Here is a 19885-nt window from a genome sequence, read left to right as displayed (position 1 = left end):
ATCAGTGGGGCACAGGCTTCCCCCTCCCTTGTGGAGCCAGGCTCTTCTCAGTGACATCCCTTGACAGGACAAGGGGCAATGGGTGCAAGCTGGAGCACAGGAGGTTCCACATAAATTTGAGGAAAAACTTCTTTACGGTGAGGGTGACTGAACACTGGAACAGGCTGCCCAGAGAGGTTGTGGAGTCTCCTTCTCTGGAGACATTCAAAACCCGCCTGGACGCGTTCCTGTGTGATATGGTCTAGGTAATCCTGCTCCGGCAGGGGGATTGGACTAGATGATCTTTCGAGGTCCCTTCCAATCCCTAACATTCTGTGATTCTGTGATTCTGTGATTGTGTGCGAGGAAAGCTCGTCCACAGCGGGCAGAGCTGAGAAACCTGAGAGGGCAGTGGGAGATGAAGGGACATATGTGCTTGGTGACACCGTTTGTCCGTGGGGAGCCACTGAAATTCCTCCCTGGAGAACAACACTAGAGCAGTTTCACCCAGCAGGTCCCTCCTGTTCGTGTATCCCCCCTCTCCCAAAGCCCACACAGCGCAGAAGTAACCCCACGGCTCGGGCCTTGCAGGGGCCCCTCCGGCATCACCCCTCGCGGGCACAGCCAGGGCCAGCAAACCCGCCCGGGCACCCCGGGTGCACAGAGGGGGGGACACGGCGGGGGGCGAGAGTCCCCACTGCCTCCCGCTCCCCCATCCCCCTTGTACACAGCAGCTCCAGCAGAAAACGCCTCGCCCCGCTGCGGTGATGCGGGTTTGGAGGCGGGCCGCCCCCGCCCCCCCACGGCGCAGGCCTGCCCGCCCGCCCGCCTGCGCGGCGTGCGGGGCGGCCGTGCGCGGAGCGGGCCGCGGAGCATGGCGCGGGCGGCGGGCGGGCTGGTGCTGCGGCTGGTGCTGCTGGGCGGCCTCCTGCTGCGGGGCGGCGGGGCGGCGGCGGCGGGGGCCGAGCCGTGCCAGGCGCCGCGGCAGTGGGAAGGGCGCGCCGTGTTCTACGAGCACGGCACGGGCCGCAACACGCGGGCCGCCCTCTCCTACGACGGCCCCAGCCAGCGCCTCCGCATCCTGGAGGAGAGGAAGGCGCTCATCCCCTGCAAGAAGTAGGTGTCCGCGGCGGGACCCCGCGGCGGGGCTGGGCAGGGCCAGGCCGGGCCGGGAGGGGCGGTGATGGCCGGCGCAGGGCCCGGAGGCACCTCCCGGGGGAGGCGGGGGGCTGTGGGGCGATGCGGAGGCGGGTGGGGGGTGTCTCGGCCCCCCGCGTTGCGGAGCGGCACCTCCCCTGCGTGAGGCCGGGGAGCAGTCGGCGGTAGGAAACCTGTCACCGACATGACTTATATCCATGCTCCGTGTGTGTGTATATATATATCTTGAGAGGTTTGTGATCAACAGTGTCAGCTTTTTACTCTTGAAGGTAATTCCTTTCTCCCAGCTATTTTTTTTTTAAATTAAATGGGAACCGCGTCCAAAAATACACCCCAAAATGTGAGGTATAATGGGCATAATGAAGAGATTACACTCAAATGTAGGAATAATGTTGTGTGTGGGGGGGTGTGTTACAGCCCAGTAATTTTTTAGCAAGTTTGAGTCACGTTTTACAAGGAACAGCTGAGGGAGCTGGGGGTGTTTAGCCTGGAGAAGAGGAGGCTCAGAGGTGACCTTATTGCAGTCTGCAACTACCTGAAGGGAGGTTGTAGTGAAGTGGGAGTCGGCCTCTTCTCCCAGGCAACTAGCGATAGGACAAGAGGACACAGCCTCAAGCTTCGCCAGGGGAGGTTCACGTTGGACATCAGGAAGCATTTCTTCTCAGAAAGGGTCATTAGCCATTGGAAGGGGCTGCCCAGGGAGGTGGTGGAGTCACCATCTCTGGATGTGTTTAAGAAAAGACTGGACATGGCACTTAGTGCCCTGGTCTAGTTGACATGGTGGTGTCAGGGCAGCGGTTGGACTCGATGATCCCAGAGGTCTCTTCCAACCTGGTTGATTCTGTGATTCTCTGGTCGTTCTCGGTTCCTAAGTCAGTGAAGGGTGTCAGGGTGCATCTATTACCTGTGGTACAGTGTACTAACATTGCCCAGGCTGCCCAGTCCTGGAGGACCTCCCTGTTCTTAATTTGTACAGTACTTGTCTGTTGAGCCCGTAACTAACCCAACAAGATCCCTGTGTCATTGTGCATTTCTTGATTTGCTGAAAATTAAGTGTAGAAAAAAGCTGACTGAAGAAGGGCCTGTTTTTTTTCTCCTCAACCTGCCAAGCCCAGGCCCCGACAGGCTGGGTGGAAGAAATGATCAGCCCAGAGAGGCCTTCCTGAGGGAGATGTTTCTGGGTACCAAGCGTCAATAACTCTCAGACACCATGTCAAGACATACCTGCCAGGGTGAGGGTAGCTAGTCTGCCTCTCCCACCTAAAAATTGTTCAAATAATAGTGCGTCAGGCCTGAGGATGTGTAAGCCAAGGTGAAGACCGGCCTGCAAATGCTGTATCATCCAAACTAAACGGTCCCTGCTATTGAAAGATCAATATTCCTTTTTGCTCCTGGCTTTTTTTCCTGACAATGATCAATTTCTTACCAACATCACATAGTCATTGTTTTAATCTTTCCAAAGTGCATGCTCTTTCTTGGTCCTTTCTCTGACAGTCCCAAAACACTCTTAAAACCAATTTATGTGTCTCATTTTAAAGCTTATCTTTCCCTCATTGTGAGCTTTTTTCTTTATTACTGTTTTCATATAGGAGCCATATGAAGAATGTTAAAGGCAACATACAGCTGTTTGTTGGTGGCCTGCTAACTTAGAACATAGAGTCTGACGCTGGCTGTGCTCATACTCACCTTGTTTTGGAAGTCCTAGCTTGACCTTCATGGTTGACAAGCACAAAACTGCGCTACAAACTCTGATGCAAGCTTTTGCTAGCTTCTAAGTTGTCCTGAGCTCATTTCTTTGAAATTTTATTTGAAAACTTTATTTTAAGATTGAATAATTATTTTACATCTTGCACTCTGGGCCAGATTTTGGCTTTTGCCGAGATCTGCTCTTTTTACATTTTTGATAAATATTTGCTCTGGACGCAGCTTCGTCTGGGCTGATAGTGCTAGAAAGTGGCAGAGTGGAGACAGGTGCACTTGAAGCATCTCTTTATTGGTTTTTCCTGTATTAGTTTTTTTTGTTGTAGACAATCTCTGACCTCAGGGATCCCTGCTGTTTCCAGGCTGACCACGTTTTCTGCCCTCCCAAACTGGAGGGCGGTTGTGTTACGTGCGCAGCTAGCGTCTGCTAAGGGTGGGACCCAGCTTCCATCGAAGTCAACGGAAAAACTCCCATTGGTTTCGATGTGTTGGATTGGATCTGGAGTTGTGATCACAACTTCATTTCGCTGTGGACACAGTGAGTCATAAACCAAAGCCTTCAGCAGTTAGAGGCGAGGGGATTTATCCCGCCTTTTGAAAAATAACCTCTCCCCCACCCCGCTTTGATGTTGGCAAGAAAAGGGTAATTACGCCGAGGCAGTCGCTACAAAAGCAAGGAGAAAAATCATGCTGCTCTGGTCTCTAAGGAAATTTGAGTCTAAATTCTCACAAACGGACACATTTTGCTCCTATCAGATGTAACTTACATGCAGCAATCAGCGTTGGCCAACAACCAAATTTTTATACAAAGCATTTTCTGAAGCTTGCGAATGTGGACCTTAATCAGACACAGCCCTGTTTAAGTTAGTTGACTGAGGTTAATCAGGGACACAAAGACCTGCCTGTGTGGAATGGCTTGCAGGCTCATAACCGCAGGAAAACCTGAAACTTTCAGTTGTTATTGCAGATCTATGTTTCAAATTCATGTAATTTGCTATGTGGCATTTTCATACCTACATCAACCCCGTGTTTTAAGTAAACTCCTGAAAAGTAACCATAAGGTAAATATCCCATCGCTGCTTCATTAACATCACTTCTTTGCTCACCAGTCATTAAGAGCACCCGAGATGCAGTGACTGTGTTGGTAGATGCTGCCCTCTCCCCAATGACTGCAGCATTGTCACCTGCCACCTGAGCACTCACCTCGCTCACTGCGCAACCAAATGAAGCCAGTTCGCTAAAGCAGTCGTTGGTGGTTGTTTCCACCAGCTTGCTGGGTGTGTGTTTCTCTGGGTCATACTGTTCACTGCCTGCACTCCAGCTTAGAGCGTAAAAACTACCGATGGTGATCTTAGGCTCAGCTTTTTAGGGGAGAACCTGTTCCAGGTGGATCTGTTACTGAACTTGTGTCTCTCTATTCACCTTATGTTTTCTCCAGTGTGCCTTGCCCTGCTGCTTCTTTCCCCTTCAATATCAAAATTTTGGGGATAGACGAAGAGGGCAGGGACAGTCTTTTTTGGTTTCATGTAGCACTCAGCTGATGCCAGCAGAAGAGAAAAGAAAACAGAGTTTTTTTTGAGTAGTTTGTGCCATGTCCCGTTTGCAAGAGGTCATGCCAGGAGGGTTATTCTATGATGTGAAAGGAGAGCACTTGAAACGTTTCCCTAGAGCTCTTGAGGCAGAGCTGTGTCACGTTATCTAGTAAACACAGGATGTGTTTTTTAATCCTTTATTGCCTACTACATGGAGTTACTTCCTCTTGTACTCTCTGTGTATTAATCCTTGTCACATGCCATATTCAGAGTTTCACCCTTAACTTCTGTACTGTTTTTCGCAGAGTGATTTTCAGGAGAGGCCCAGTTTGTCCTATGAGAAATGTGGTGATGGGAAGAAAAATATTTCCATGTGGTCAGGAAAGTCAGTAGGAGGAAGAAAATTCATTTCTCTCTTCTATGGGTGTATTTTAACAGTAACCTCTGTGGGGCGTTGTACAGTGTGCAGCACACTGGGATGCCTGTGGATCTGAGACTGCTGTTGTCTTAACAACCATAACTGCAGAGCAGGAAAACAACCTGGGGATATTATAGCAGTGTTTATTTAAAAACAGAACTGCATGTTGGTAATTTCTTTAGTTTCAATTGTATTTGCAAAAGACAGGCACAGTTACAGGCAGGATTAACTCCTTCACCTGGCAACAAAAAGGGCTAGTACAATGGAGGGGCAGCAAAGCTGTGCTTAGAGAAATACGTCTGTTTTTCCAGCAGGCTGTTTGCCTGCATGTGTCAATCCCTGTCCTTGACTGAAGAGAAGCAGCGTACGGTCAGGTGCAAATATAACAGCGTTCATCTGGAGAAGAGGTGATGACTTTTCAAAATAAATAGAATGTGGGCACGCGTGTCTGACTTATCTCAACTACTTCTTAGTTGTTTTAGGATGTGTGATTGTAAAGGAAAAAACAGCGGTGTCTGACCTATTAAAATCATATAATCCATCCGTTCTGCGGTCATTATGGTGACTCAACAGGCTAAGTATTGAACTACCCTGAGCAACTGCAAATTTGTTTCCCAGACTTGGTTTTGGGAGTGGTTTCTGCAGCTTAACGTTTAGGGGAATGAACGATGGTCATGGGTAAAATTTTCAGAATTGGCCAAGTTACTTGGGAACCCAAGCCCCATTTTTTAAGGTTATGTAGAGTGTGTAGACTTCCGAGACCCTTAATTTGCAGTGAAACATAGAATTGAATTTGCAGCAGTTTCTCTAAATCTAATGCAAGTTCTTGGGATTTAAAATGCTTCATAAGCTGCTGTGTACGTAAGTCACTTCTGAGAACAAGATCTAAGGGAAGGTACTCAAACCTCCTGCATTTACTTTCCTCCCATGGGTGCCAAGTTCTTTCAGGGGCTTCCTGCTGGTAACGACTCTGAGTTTGGAGAAGGCAGCACTGGAGAGCTGCTGCGATGGGTGCAGGCTGGCAGTCAGGTGCTAGGCAATAGCCTGAAGCATGCAGTAGCTGTTCTAGGGAGAGTTGTGTGATGTCAGGGTACGGAGGGCTGGCTGTACAAGCCTCAACTTTTGCATTCCCATCGTAAACTGATTTATGAGTCGGTTTACTGAGTCCCTCAGTGATGCTCCCTGCCAGGAGAAGAGCACTGTGCAAGGAGGGAGCTGTGGTCTGCGAGGGCTGCGTGGAGGAGCATCTCGTCTTGCCCAGACCCTTCGTTCTGTTTGTTCCTGCTTATGAGAGGAGGCATCAGCCATTTTCTCTTCCAAGTTCTTGATCTTGTTGGAGGTCAGCCAGGCTATACAGTTCAGGGAGGCAGTGCAGCTAATTGCCTTTGTTGTTACAGGTGGACTGGGTGGGAAGAGATGAAAACACCGTTCAGGGGAGGAGGCTGAAAGTCTTCAGCCGTCGAGCTGCAGCACTAACAAGCAAGTGGACTCTTGTCAGAAGAAGCTGGGAACTGTTGGCTTAGCAATGCTTTTGCTGTCTTGCGGTTAATGCTGTTGATCACTTCCTTGGACAGCAGCATCTTTGTTAGAGTTGTGGGGGAAAAAAAAAGAAAAAAAGATAACTGAGTATGAAGAAAGAAGATCCATTGCTTTGAGATTCCATATTCTGTTTAGTGTAGTGCTCTTAAAACCCTTGTTTATGCTGAGTACTCTGGAGCTCTTCCATACGCTATTGGAACACAGCACCCACCCAAACTGCAAAAAACAAACTGGCTCTTAAGTTTGAAAGAGCAGGATCCACAAACCCGTTTAAAGCTGGAGAGGAAATGTAGATAAGCAGTGTCCAGTGACCCCAAATTGATAATTTGCTGGAATGCTGCTGGTGTGCTTAGAAGCCACTGGCAGATACTTGATGGGGTCATTATTATCACATCAGTTACAGATATTGTTGAGTAGATGTTCTTTTAAAAATAGAGGTTCTCATCAAGAAGTTTTGTTTTTCTAAAAAACATTGTTAAATGATAGCCCCTGGCATCATATTGTTGTTGATACTAGTGGATATTGGCTTAAGCCTTTTATGTGTCTGAACCCTTTAAAGTCAGGGGAATACTTCCTCCCTTTTACCATCTTTCCCTTGTCTGTTTGAACTCGTTGGGATAACGTGTTTGCATTGAAACTTATGGCTCATTTTGCACTATTGGACATTGCAGTAAAACTTAAAGCCACACCAGGACTGCACTGAAGATACAATACGCCTACATTTCTGTAACTCAGACCAGAGGACCAGTGTTTTCACAAGGTAAATTACTGTCATTTTTATTCAGGGATTTTTTTACTCTTTTTTTTTTTTTTTTCATAGAGACTTAGAGGGGAGATGAACAGAGGGAGGGATTTGAGTTCATAATTTGTTCTGTGCTCACAGACGGCCCGCAGACAGTCGATGGTGATGTGACAGAACAGCTAAACAAACATGATGAAAGAAATCTTTATATTCATGATCTTAATTTGGGCTCCATTCAGTTTGAGGCCTGATGTAATTCAGATGGCACGACTGGCAACATCACACCTATTCTCACAGGACCAAATGCCATTTGTCTGAAAAAGCATCATCTCCTCTGAAGGATAAACCATATTCTTCTAATTTAGGGCTGAAAAAAACTGACTGTGCACTGCTTTCAGAGAAATCCGAGGGATAAAAGCATCCAAAGGACACTTTACCTGTTGATGCTTTAGTCCTTCAACTGTAATCTGTTTAAGTTAAGGATCTAGGTCTCCTTAATGTAAAAGGGCCAGTCATTTAAAAGAGTTTTAGGTATTCAAGGGAGCGTTTACTGAACTGCCTCCAGAGATGCCTCCAGAAATTTGTCCGTTCCTGCGGTTAGTACACGCACTATAACTCTCTATAATCTTTCCTATCTGTAGGCTCTTGATGTCTTCCCATACCAGTTTGGTTCATGGCAATTACAGTGCATGACACGATAGCGTGGTTTAGGGCACAGCCTCTTCCCAGTGGTGCGTGTCCATCACTTTCCTGTTGTGGCTGTAGCCGTCCCTGGGCTGAGCAGTGGGTGTGTGCCGGGGCTCCCTTCATTGCAGGAGGAGGGAATGTGCTCTAGTGGTGTCCCAGCAGCTGGGGCATGTTCCCAGGAGCGGGATTTAGGAGGTACTGCTGCATCCTGGAATTTGGAAAGAGCTATAAGACCAGGGAACACACTGAATTTTTCAGTCCCACTGTTTGTCTTCTGTATGCAGTTGAACTGTATTTTCCTTGATATGCCAGAAAGAGAAGGGTTTTGAATATGACAGCTGCATATTTGGAGTCACCAGCTCTGGAGGGGTTTAAGAAAAGACTGGACATGGCACTTAGTGCCCTGGTCTAGTTAACAGGGTGGTGTCAGGGCAACAGTTGGACTCGATGATCCCTGAGGTCTCTTCCAACCTGGTTGATTCTGTGATTCTGTGATATGTTACAGTTGAGAGCACACTGAAAAGCTGAAGAGTTTGAGTTAACAAGCAAAATGATTTTTCCCTTACTTTTTGCTTACTTTTGTAACTCAGGGCTGCAAACTTAGTGAAGGCAATGAGAATTTTGCCTATGGCACAAGGATTGCACCCCAGGACTTTATGCTAGATGCACATTTGTAACATATGTCGGAGTTACATACAAGAAATACATTTCTCTGTTTCCAGTTCAAACTCGGTCTCAATTCCTGAGGTTGGTCCACGCTGCCAAAACTGAAACCATCATTTAATCTCTAGCCGTATTGATGACAGCAATGGTATAACTGTGGTGGATGGCTTTCAATATTGTGTCATCCGAGTGGAACCGGAAGATGTAGTGGTAAAACCTATGCCTCTGAATCCGGTCCACACCCTGCCTCTGCCAGCACTTCCAAGGATGAATTTTGGTAGGCGATTGCCAGTTAGAAGAGAGGAAGTGTTCAGGGAAGGAGGCAGGATGCTTTAATTATAAAAACAGAAGACTTTTTTTTTAACCTTCCCTGCATTTCATTTTGCAGTCCATTTGTTCACTAATATGCTTAATTTTTGTGCTAGTGCTGTTCATTGGTTAGTATCACTATTGATTTCTTAATGTGACAAGGGAATTTATGTATAAGTTTATTCTTTTGTAGTTCAGAGGATGCTCTTCTTGTGCTTTTTCCTGTCAGAGATCTTCCTGCCCGGTAAGTTTTCTTCTCCAGCTAGAGAACTGATTTGTTTGGCACATCAGCAGGCTCATCCTTTTATTAACTATGTGGGACAGGTTTTCAACCGGGTGACATTTTCATAGACAAGTGAAGTCGGTGAAGTGGTACTAATTTATGCCTTTATCTGTGTGCCAGGTCATTAGCTGATGCAGAATTGAAAGGCAGGGTTCAAATATCCTTCCATCCTCTCCATTTTGCTATGAACTGATGGCTAAACTTGACATGATTAGATGTTTCAAACCAGGAAAGGACAGTGGCATAACAAATAATGCTGAGTTATTCAGAAAAAGCACAAATACACTTCTCTGTCACATAACATGGGAGAAGGTTACATTTAAAGGAGCTTTGGGAAAGAAGAGTGCTTGCCACAGTGACCAGGTGTCATGAAGAGGTAAGAGCAGGAGGAATAAGAGGCATGTAAATAAATGTGTAAGATTAGAAACTGTCGCAGTCTTCGAAATGGATTGTTGACAATTCAGGGATGAACTTAATAGAAAATAGGACAGGGTTTTCTTCTCAAGCCAGGATTTAGGCATCAGATCTGTGCAAAGACTGGAGAAAAGAGTATTCCTATGCCTGTCACACTAGGGCTGCTTTCTGGAGAAATGGACTTGTGGCCATCTGGCCAGTGACTTTTGGGCTGTGGATCTGTGTAGCTGCAGCAGTAGCAGCAATCCGACTCCTGACCCTCACGTTGGCCGACTTCATCCCTATCTTCAGAGGACCTTCAGCTTGGCCTTCCTTGTAGATTTGCAAGGAATTGCATGCTCAGCAACTTGCCAAGTTCTCTCTCTCAAAGTATTTTTACCTGTTGCTCTTAACTCAATGGGGAAATTATTTTCTCCTGCAAAGTGTTTTTAAGGCATAATATAGTGTCTGGCGTGCTGGGGAGGGGGGTGATGATGTCTGGGTGGAAAAGGGCCACCTTGTGCAATATTTTGGCTCTCCTAGAATAAGGAGCATTATGCCCGTCATGGCATTGCATAATCTGAAAGTAGCACTGGTCACTGAAACTTCTCCCATCTCTGCCAAGCAGACCTGTTTATTTCAGCTGCTTTTGCTTACCACCTCACTTCTATGGCCCTGGGGGAGATGCATGTATGTTGACAAGAGATCTTAGATTCCACAGGGAACTGGTGTGTCCTCACAAGTCTGGAGGACAGCTTTTTGCCTGTATCATGGTCACTCTCCGATACCTGAGAGTCACAGGTCAAGGACGGGATTTTCTGCCAAGAGTTTGTTCCCATGTGTGAAAGTACAGGAGGCTCAACGTGTGAGACAGTCCTTCTTTTCAGTAGTGCATTAATTTCCGGAGCTGGTACCTTTATACTTTCATACCCAGGAGTAAATTAGGGGTTTCCAACAGCAGCAGAACTGTCCTTGTCCACAGCTTAATTTATGACAGGTGGTAGTAAGAAAGAATCACTTGTTTTCATCTCAACTTGTACTTTTTTTCCTCTTTTGTAAATATAGAGCCTTGACAAACATTTATTTGAGAACCAGTTTTATCATTCTTTTGAAGGTTGTGTGCATACATTTGGCTTTATGTCTCACTTGATTATTAAAAGATGCTTCCCTTATACCACAAAAAGTGAATAAGGTAGGAGTAATTTTTGCAATTCTTGCTTTTGCTCTGGGAATTTTATTAGCAGCATTCCTACAGTCAGCAGGGCTGTTACCATAACTTAGCAATGACCGTATTTTTGCTTTTTCAGATTTCGTTTTTGGATTTTCATGATTTTCATAACTTCTGGCATCAGAACATGAATTTGGCAGGCCCTTTCTTCTTGTACAGTGCTCACACTGTAGTTATTACAATTTTTCAGTCTTTGGCTACTAAGATTTCATATGTCTCAGGAGCTACTTAGCTATTCATTCCATGAAAGCCTATTTTATCCCTTTCATTCCTTATGACATTTACCCTTTCATTCTGGCATCACCCAGACTATGTTTTGTGGGCCAAATCCAGCCCAGAAGGAACTTCCATCCAGCCTTCTGCTTTTCCCCGCTGAATAGCTCCTTGTTGCTTTAATAATTGTCTGGCACTTGGATCCCCCTGTCCTGCTGCCCCTGTGTCTGTGTCGGAGGAGCAGAAGGGACTGGATGCATAGGTTGGAAATGACGCCGATCAATCACCCCTGTGGATGAGGGTCAGTGATGCACTGCTATATTGGAAGAGTGATGGAGAAGTCACTGGGAATATGTGTAGGTGCCACACTGCATCTGTATAGCTTATTTCTTTTGCATATAAAACAACTCAGGGTTGAGTCATGTTGGGACATTATTCATTTCTTGTCTGACAAAAAAAAGCTGTAAGATTTTGGCAGTTAAGAAGTTTTGGATTGTCAGATATCATTGATAGATACCAACTTATTCTAAATCTGGAGCTCTGTCTGCTTTTTTTTTTGTAAATAGAAAAAGAACATGTTTCAAAACTTAACAGGATTACATGGAGAACTGCATAACTGTCTGGTTCAGCCCAAATGTCCCCAAAGAACCATCGAAAAGCTCCAGGTATAAAAGCACAGACGGTTTCTAGAATTCTGAGAGAGTAGTAAAAATCTCAATTGCTGCCTTCTTTTGGATCTTAGAAGGCTGAAACTGGTTTGCTCTAGCTCGTCCCTAAACTATAAACAGAAGCAATCACTTCATTGCAGTTGAAATTGTCTTTTAATATGAAATATCCAAGAAGTGGCTTATCCTTAAGTTCATTAAACTCATTTGCCCGTCTCAAATGGAAGGTAATATCGCATACTTACTGGAGATCTTATTTTCTACGTGTATTATTTATCCTGAGGACAGTTGATAATGAAATGTGATATTGTGACTGATAGCAAAACAATGCAGAAGACCAAAATTACCACATGTATTGCAACATCCCGTGTTAAGGTTACTTATGATGAACCTTGTGTCTTTACTCTGTTTAAAAAATAACATTGTAATAACGCCCTGCATATTTACCTTTTGGTCGGTTGAATAGTTCACAAGTAAATCATGCCAAAAATGGCTTCACTGACCCTTGTTGATTGACTTCTTGTGCAGTAACATGCTCTTCAGAATCTGCTCCTTTATAGCTCTTGCCAAATATTATTTCATATTTTTGAGTGTTCAAAACACACTGTCAATTGCTTTACTCGAGTGAGCAGTAAAGCAGGAAAACTTTTATGACATCTGTAACTAATATCCCAGGTCATCTATTTGGAACTGTTTTCTAATAGATTTTTTTTTAAGAACTAACTTACTTTTTCTTAAGGTTTTAATAGGGTGAGAAGAAAAGCCCCCTAAAACACCTCCACAGAATGGTATCACTTATTGACAGGATAAGTAACAAAACCCTCTGCCTTTCTTCTGCTCTGTTCGTATTCTGAGCTTGGGACCAGTTACAGAGAAGAAATGATGTAAGATAGCAATGACAACAACAGCTTACAAGACTTCCCACCGAGGTTTCGGTCTCTGATGTTGCCCATCTATTTCTCTGTCAGTTCTGGTACTCCCTCACTTAGCAAGCTGTATCTGCTGTCCTCCTGTCAGCTCTTTGTGGGAATTCGTGGTGAGGTTGCTGCTTCATCTGAAAATCAGATGGCTCAGTAGATAAGAGGGTTCCTAAAAATGTGGTGTGCTTGGCATCTGACATTTGTTTTGGTGAGCCCCTACACAGGAAAGCTGGTGGGAGACCCGTATAGTGTTTAGCTGCTGAACAGCTGGGAATTTCTCCTTAAGTAGTCTGTTTGCATGGAAATCTGCTGTTTGTATGGATACCTGCTGTTTCAGAAATTAATGTTTCTGAGGGAGGATGGCCACATTTCCCCCAAAATTGTCCAAGGGCAGTTTTGTGCATGGCAGTGCTAACAGCTTTTAAACACTTATGTGGGGCACGGAGTCGATGCAGTGAACGCAGCAAAGAAAGATCTCATTTTTCATTCTTTCAGTATCTCCTAGTACCATTTGCAACTGTGGTTTTATCATATTCAGGTACTTTTCTTGCCAGGAAACTTATGATTCTACCATACTTTTAGGCAGCCAGCACTGGAAAGTTTACTCATGCTATGCAGTTATGGTAATTCTCAGAGGATGTTTATTATTTAGAAAGCAGAGTTCCATACAAGATGAGGAATTCTTACTACAATTAGTTCCCAAATTAATGTATCACTATTTAATTAGATCCAGATTTGTTGGCCTGCATCTTCTGTGTATGAAACATTTCTTATTTCTTATCTGTGGTGGCATCTGGGGACTTGGATGCCTCCTTGTATCACTTCAAGTACCTGTGCCCAAAAGCACACGTGGATTTGCAAAGTCAGGATTGTTACCTTGCCTGTCCCAGAAAAGAACGAAAGGGACAAATTTGGATAATGTGCTTGATAAAGTGTGAAGATGTGGCATCTTCTCTATGTTTCTATAGAGGGGAAAAAGAATTAGGGAGAGTAAAAGGAGATAAGGCTGTGAGAGTGGGGACACCCCTTGCGTTTTGTTTATCCCTCTTGTTATTGAAGAGTGAAAACGTAACGGACCATCTAACTGCCTCAACGTAGCTGAAGATGAGAGACTTGCTATTTTTTTAACTGATCTTCTGGCCTGCATGTCTCCAAAGCCAAATGTAAGCATGTAAATATTGATTCTCAGTACGTATATATGTATTCTTTGTTTATTGACATATTTGTCTTAATTTTTGGTTAGTTACATTGCCTTTAAGAGTAGCTGATCTCACAACATACACACCTCATAGGCAGGTTATTTTAAGTTCCTAAATCCTTAATTTAAGTATTCTAGTTGTCTGAAGTAGAAAACAGTTGGCCCTCAGAGATGGAGGCAGAACTGAGTGTAATTCAGATACGTCCAGAGTACCCAGTCTGTCCCATATGCTAATATAGTCAAGCCAGGTCAAAGTGATGTCCAGGCTGGCATGGAGGCACGAGCTGCTGTTTGAGGCACTGCCAAATGAAGGCAACACAACTGCTTAGTTGGAGCCTGGTAAAGGGATCTATGGTGGATCAAGTGGGATCGCCTCTCTTACTGTGCTTTGGAAGTCTAGTACATGTCTGAAACACAGTTTGGTTCTCTGAATTTCCTTCCTCTGAAAGAATGGAAAAATTCCCTTACAAAGCTTGTGTTCTGTCTCTGCAGGGTATGTATGGTAACTGAGATGCTTATCTACTGTAGCAATAGTAACTATAAACATTGTTCAATGTCTTCAGTGTCCTTTGGATTGTTTTTTTTAACCATGGAAGTGTTCTTTAAATATCCAGTATTCTCCTCTGTATTAGCCTCATGAATTATCTGCTGTTTGCAATTGCTACATGCCCATTTATAATCAGTTTGGTCTTCATAATTCGTCACCCCCTAAATAATTGAATGCAGTTTCAGGCTGTAAAAATCCATAGATCATTTCTGTATTTTTGAAAATGTCACTTAAAATGTTATTAAAAGAGGGAGAGCATCTCATTGTTACAACACACTTATGATGTTTGCTAGGAAATTAGTATAGTGTATGAACAAGCATCAAGTATAAAGACAAAAATCTGCTTAAATTGTTAGCCCAGACTGTACTGAAGCAGCACACGTAGAAGTTAGGCTTTGTGAGAGCTGATCATAGCAGCCTCCAGCTACTATGCCTTTGAGATGTGCCTGCTGTGTAGAGAGTTGGGGCAGGCGGTGACAATATGGCGCGTATTTGTTGTCACAGAAAGCCTTTTCCATCCCTTTTCCTCTGGTTGCTTCAGCAGCAAGCCCGCTGATGCTGACGGAGGGTGGCTGGCTCTGCTGTGAAGGGCTGACCCATGCTGCTGGGGACACTGTTGGGAAGGGGACCTCCAGGAGCACAGCAGCACGTCTCTGGCCAGAGAGCCTCCTGCCCAAAGCGTGGCAGTGCTAATAAGCAGTTTGCTGAAGGAGATGGATCATATTGTCGCAACCAGAGCATTATAAACTAGCCTTTGCTTGCTGCCCTGTAAAGCTTTAAGGATAGGGAGGATTTCCAGGATGAGAAAAGTGATCACACAGGTCTCCTTTTAGGACTTGCTCAAGGCTTTGGACACACCTCCACCCAGATGGTTTTGTAGGAAGAGGTGAGCAGCAAGTGAATCACAGGCTTGGCCAGAGTGAGTTTCCCCTACGATTTTTGCTCCTTACCAGCTCCCTCCCTCAGAAATCTCTTCCCTATTCCCTGAACGAGTCCAACTACAGTGTTAACGCAATGCAGAGAACCTGGGAGAGCGAGTACCCCAAGAGATACAGCAGACAAGAAAACTAATGGATAAATGGAAATGCTGCAAAGATTTCTCATAAGCGAATTCATTTTTCTAAGCTTCCATCCTCTCAGAGCTGTAGGGTTTTTGTCGAGTTAGCTGAAGCGAACGACTACATAAAAAAGGCTCCAAAGAGATGTTTTTATGACAGAAAGATGTTTCAAATAATTTAAGTGTTTGTAGTTAAGGATATAAAGATATTAATTACTTTGCATAAAAGCAAAGCCCAGAACAATATAAAGAAGTGAACAAGAAATATCACAAAAGCCAGAATATTCAAAGACAGCTTAAACTTGTGGAAATACATTTTGGGGAGTTGAGGGTGCACAAAAGACATTATGTTTGCCTTACAGCGTCTCCTCAGATTGCCCATTTGAAATAAGTTGATATTTGTGCTAGGTTTTAAACATTTTTCAGCTTCTTTTTTCTTCTAAATGGAACGGCTAATAAACACCTTATCTAACATCGTAAAAATCAGTGAAAATTTCTGGCTGCTTTCACAGGGCTTTGGGTCAGGTTAATGTACAATTTTGGAGAAGGAGTTATACAGCCAGATTTATCTCTAATTACATAGCTGGTAGATGGAGATTGTAAACAGCAGCAGTTACATGAGGATCTGCTGTTACGATGTGGAAAGAACACTTGTGTCTCGACAGCCAGGGGAAACATGAGAGATGGGAGGGAAAATCTGATGGGCAGAAAAGTGATTGCTGCTGATGCACGTCTCTGGGGAGAGAATTCAGGAGTTTCTTATGCAGTCTTTGAATAGAAAAAAAAGTGTCTAGTAATGTTGGGCACCTCAATTTTGCAATGGTTACACTGACACACTGAATTTTAGAAAATACTGAATACTGTCCCTCTGAAAATTTGCCCTTTTCAAGTATCTTCATGTTGAATGTCCAAAATAGGAAGCTGTTCAGAATCACTGGTCAGTTTTGAAGACCTTGCCCCATTAAAGGTATAAAAGAATGCAATTAGAAACAGCAAAAAACTACAATACGCAAATATGATACACTGTGTAAATCTTAAATAATTATCAAGTCGTTTGTACTTTAAAAATGAGTTATTTTCATTTTTGTTATGGTTACAAGAATGGTAAAGTAAAATAATTCTGGTATGTACAACAGTTCTGAATTCATATTAATTAAGAAAAGCTCGAAGAAAACTGTGGCTCCCTGGCAATGTGTGTATGACACTGGGCTCTGTGTCAGGAAAACACCCCAAAATTAGGGAGGCAATACCTGTTTGCTAAAGACTTCAGTTTGTATTTGTGTCAGATGCTAAATGGTAAAGCTATTTCTGTCATGTTTTAAGCAGCATGGGTAGTCTAAACATGTTCAATAGGTCTAGTGACCTTTTCCTGAGTAATGGAAAACTTTGAGCTGTGCCAGTGCAGTATATTTATACCAATATTATTTACAGGTCTTGCCCTCCTTGCTTCTGCTTCTTAACTGTCCTTGAATGAAAAATAAATTTGTCAGGTTTTTAATACAATTAAAATGGCTATAAACATTCTTAAAAATAGAAATGTATTCTTAGCCATGCTTACTTTAGCTGATTGCTACGTCTTCAGCAACTGTTGTTTCTGGGATGGACTAACAGATAATCTGTGAGATGGTTCTGCATCAAATACACCCATGTGTACTCTAGAGCAAGTTCTCAGTGATTTGAAGAGAAAGGTTTTGAAATTCATATTCATCTATTCATTATTTATGTATTTGCAGTCTGACTGATTTTTAAGAACACCCTGAGGTCTGCCGGTTTCTTGTGATGCATCACGGATGTTGCTTATGGAGGAGTCCTACAACCAGTATACGTGTGGTGACTGCTGAAAGTCCCCCACAAAAGGCAGAGAAGTTACAGGTTACTGGACAGTTGTAATAACAAAAAGCATAAAAATTCAATAGAGGACCAAAAAAAACCAGTTTTGTGAAGAGCAGTTTTAACAGATAGTTAGAACTTTTAATTATTCCCTTTGAATGCTGAGCATGTGTCATTTGAATCCTATCTCCCCAGTCCTGATTTTAGACAGTATTTGTCTTTAACTCATTCAGGCACTGAAAACAATGTGGTGGTGTGATTGGGGTTAACTGTAAAAGCGAACAGAACTGAGGATCATCAGTGTGCAGGAGATGGCACCATCCCTCAAATCTCTGGGCTCCCCATATGAGATAGGATGGAGGCTCAGCCCTCTGCCGAGACTCCTCAGAGAGGGTGCACAGTTGCCACCTCTCAAGGTCTCAGAAAGTGAACCCCGAAGGTTGTTCAGCACCTTTGGGCAGGTGGCAGTGTCAAGGATCCAAGTCATAGAACTGATAATGTCAGGACTAATTGATTAAGCTTGTCTGTTGCCAGAAGAGATGAGCAGCCGTCGATATTCTCTAATCACCTACGTGTAAGGCTGGGAAGGTCTCCAAGTTGCCATATAACGTGTTCCTCCATCCCAGAGAAGCAAAGCTTTATTTGGGATGTCTCTGATCCCTCGTTTTCTTACCAGTTCTTGTAAAAGCTGGAATGTAAGAAGACACATAGACAAATGTTTTCAGAGCATCTCATAAGTAAACCCTCCTTACTGAAAGTGATGCTGTTTTCTTCCAATGCTACCTTCAGGTGACACAGGGAACAATTGGTATTCTTTTTTAGCTTTTTATATACTGGACAGCTTATCATGTGTCCTACCTCAGTCTTCCTTTTCTAGACTAAACATGCTCAGTTTATCCATAGGTCCTGTTTCTTAAGCATCACACCGTTCTTGCTATTCTCTGGACTATATCCCATCTGTTTATCTGTTCCCTTAAGCGTGGCATCCAAAACCAGGAAGAGCATTACCACTCTGACCTCATCAGGGCTAAGCAGAACAGAATAAATGAACTCCCTAATTGACTCGGAACAGTAAACTTGCCTTTCTAAGTCATTACTGTGTACTGTACCCCATCTCAATGGATATGCGTTCAAAATGCCATTTGCTTTATAACCATGGAGCAATTAACATCTGCCCCTAATGATATGTTTTCTCTCACACAGACATTCCCTTCTTTCCCGTAATTCTTTTATTTTACACACTTTCAGTCAGACCTACCTGGACTTCTAACACACCAATGCTTTGTATTTGAATCCAGTCACTAATTTATGGACTCAGCAAATAATATTGCTTTTGACTGATAGCTGCTGAAGGAAGAAGACCTGCACAAAGACTTCTGGATGAAATAAAGAAGTTATTTTTACATTGGAGGTGGGGAGGGAAAATGAAGTGCAGTGCCAGGACTTCAGGTTACGTTTATTTCCAGTGAAGTGAATCTCCATCTTTCACAAAGTTTATTTAAAAATAAGCTATACTCAGATCTTTGGATAAAGATGTTAGAAAGTTAAAGTGTACTTAGCTTTCAAACTGTGTTGTCTGATTATCCTAGCTGGCCTGACTTCCAAACTCCCTTGAAAACAGACCTAGTGTTTTTTATTTTTTACATTGGACAGATATCTGAAAGACCTGAATCATCCCTCTTAAGGAAATCATTGCAGATGGAAGGTGGAAATCATTACGGTAGTCTGATACAAGCGCATATCCTCACAAATTTTTCCAAGGAATATTCCAGCATGAAAGAAAAGTTTGCTTTATCAGAATAGGTACCTACTCCCCATCTGTTCCAGAGGGCAATCTGTGCCTCAGACTTCTTAGTGATTACTTTTTATACATGAATGCCTACTGAAAAGCAACTAATTGGCCAAGTATACGCGTGATGAGATTTACAATCTCAATGAAGAGCAATATAGGTCTCCTGCATTTCATGTAGTCCCTGTTCATGGTATCTGAAGATCCTTCTCTGTTTATACACAGAAGTTAAGATGTGGAAGAAGCTGCAGAGGCCAGTCCTAGCTGAAAAATTGGTGTTTGCTTTTCATTATTCTTTTATTCCGGAGTAAGTGTCTGGAAAAGGGAGATTGTTTTAAGTTTAGTTATTTGTGTTTAGGGACCTCATTCTGCTATGCCTTTCTGATATGTAAAATAGATTATTATCATATTGGGACAGACCTAAGATCCAGTTTAATATCCTGTCTCTGAGCCTAATACAGAGGAAGGCGTGAAAACTCCAGATCAATCTGACAATTAGAAGTAAAATTAAAAACAGGAACACAGGTATGTTTTCTGTGTTGGTTTTTTTTTTTTCTTGTTGGAGAATTCTCAGTTGTTGTAACCATGATTTTTCTGGCTCCCTCTACATCTTAAATATCTGCTTCCTTTTTTCTTACCTTTTTCCAAGCTCATAGAGTGCCTTAATACAATTGCACACTCAAAAGAGTATCTCCAGATCTCGGTTTTGAGCATCTACTCTTTCAATTGAGTTATTTACTTCCCTTCTGTATGTAGCACAAAGAGGGTGAGAAGTATGATAAATAAATGATAATGTACCTCTGTCATTTCCCTCCTCATTTTTCTGTCCTTCCTGAGGTCTTTGGTATATATTGAGAGGCGAGTCCTGGCCTTCCTCATTCTATTTGGTCTCCTCTAAGCCCTGCTGTGATTTTCCAGTAACCTTTATTATTATTAACCTACTCAGGGCAGCAAGGCCTCACTGTACTAGACTTTTTTACAAGCCCAGAACAGGAAAATAACCTCTCAAGTGTATTTCGATATCATGTGGTTCT

The 19885-nt window shown here is 43.4% G+C and overlaps 1 protein-coding gene across 1 annotated transcript in view; it reads left to right on the top strand.

Moving 5' to 3' along the window:
* The first annotated feature begins 78 nt into the window (after positions 1–78).
* Positions 79–19885, top strand: part of EPDR1 (ependymin related 1) — a 32464-nt gene continuing 12657 nt past the window's right edge. The window contains exons 1-2 of the mRNA XM_068405127.1: positions 79–82; positions 711–1095. Coding sequence (XP_068261228.1) covers positions 79–82; positions 711–1095 — 389 coding nt within the window. The remainder of the gene's footprint in view (positions 83–710; positions 1096–19885) is intronic.

The sequence above is a fragment of the Nyctibius grandis genome, chromosome 7 (genome assembly GCF_013368605.1).
Source record: "Nyctibius grandis isolate bNycGra1 chromosome 7, bNycGra1.pri, whole genome shotgun sequence".
NCBI lineage: Eukaryota > Metazoa > Chordata > Aves > Nyctibiiformes > Nyctibiidae > Nyctibius > Nyctibius grandis.
This window is presented reverse-complemented; position numbering and strand designations above follow the sequence as displayed.